Raw genomic sequence first — 618 nt, 5'->3', positions numbered from 1 at the left:
AGTCAGAGAGATGTGTTAGTTTTCAAACAGCTTTCATATTCAATAATGACCTACCGTCAGGAAAAAAAGAGAAATACAATCGCAAGTTTTTAGCGATTTTACCGCTGATAGCATTAGACTCTGCTTTTAGACAGGACGTGCCACTGGTTTAACTTTCAGATTAGTTTATTATCAGATGAGGCGTGATAATCACAATAAACAGCTGGTGTTTATCTAGGTGTGTTTATCTAGGTGACCTACCCTGTATGTTCCGGGTGAGCTGATATAACGGGTAATAATACTGCAGACCATCATAGACAGACGCCGAGCGATAGCGTTGCTATTAGCAGCTGCAGGCTAACTGACGTGCGCGCGCTGACATGGCGACGCGTTTTGAAGTCTCACCCATTCGTTAGCTTTGGAGCTGAAAGTATAGAGCGCGACCTGTCCGGCGACGTCCAGCAGGTTCACGATGTAGGGGTCATGCTGCTGCAGAGCCGCCAGACTCATGAGCTGTCCCGCTTTATTCACACACTCCATCTTTACACGGTGCCTACACGAAACACATTCCAGGACGAACACTTCCGGTTGCCGTTTTCTTATATCCGTGCTTCGACCAGGCGTCGCCTCATTGGCCGT

At 47.4% G+C, this 618-nt stretch overlaps 1 protein-coding gene across 1 annotated transcript in view; it reads right to left on the bottom strand.

Moving 5' to 3' along the window:
- LOC107578174 (mRNA-decapping enzyme 1A-like) overlaps nucleotides 1-519 on the bottom strand; it is an 8,628-nt gene extending 8,109 nt beyond the window's left edge. Inside the window, exon 1 of the mRNA XM_016264155.1 lies at nucleotides 385-519. Coding sequence (XP_016119641.1) covers nucleotides 385-519 — 135 coding nt within the window. The remainder of the gene's footprint in view (nucleotides 1-384) is intronic.
- Nucleotides 520-618: the final 99 nt, after the last annotated feature.

This window comes from Sinocyclocheilus grahami, unplaced genomic scaffold (genome assembly GCF_001515645.1).
Source record: "Sinocyclocheilus grahami isolate Dianchi unplaced genomic scaffold, SAMN03320097.WGS_v1.1 scaffold9217.1, whole genome shotgun sequence".
Classification (NCBI taxonomy): Eukaryota; Metazoa; Chordata; class Actinopteri; order Cypriniformes; family Cyprinidae; genus Sinocyclocheilus; species Sinocyclocheilus grahami.
The sequence above is the reverse complement of the archived record's forward strand: the minus strand, read 5'-3'. Positions and strand labels throughout refer to the sequence as shown.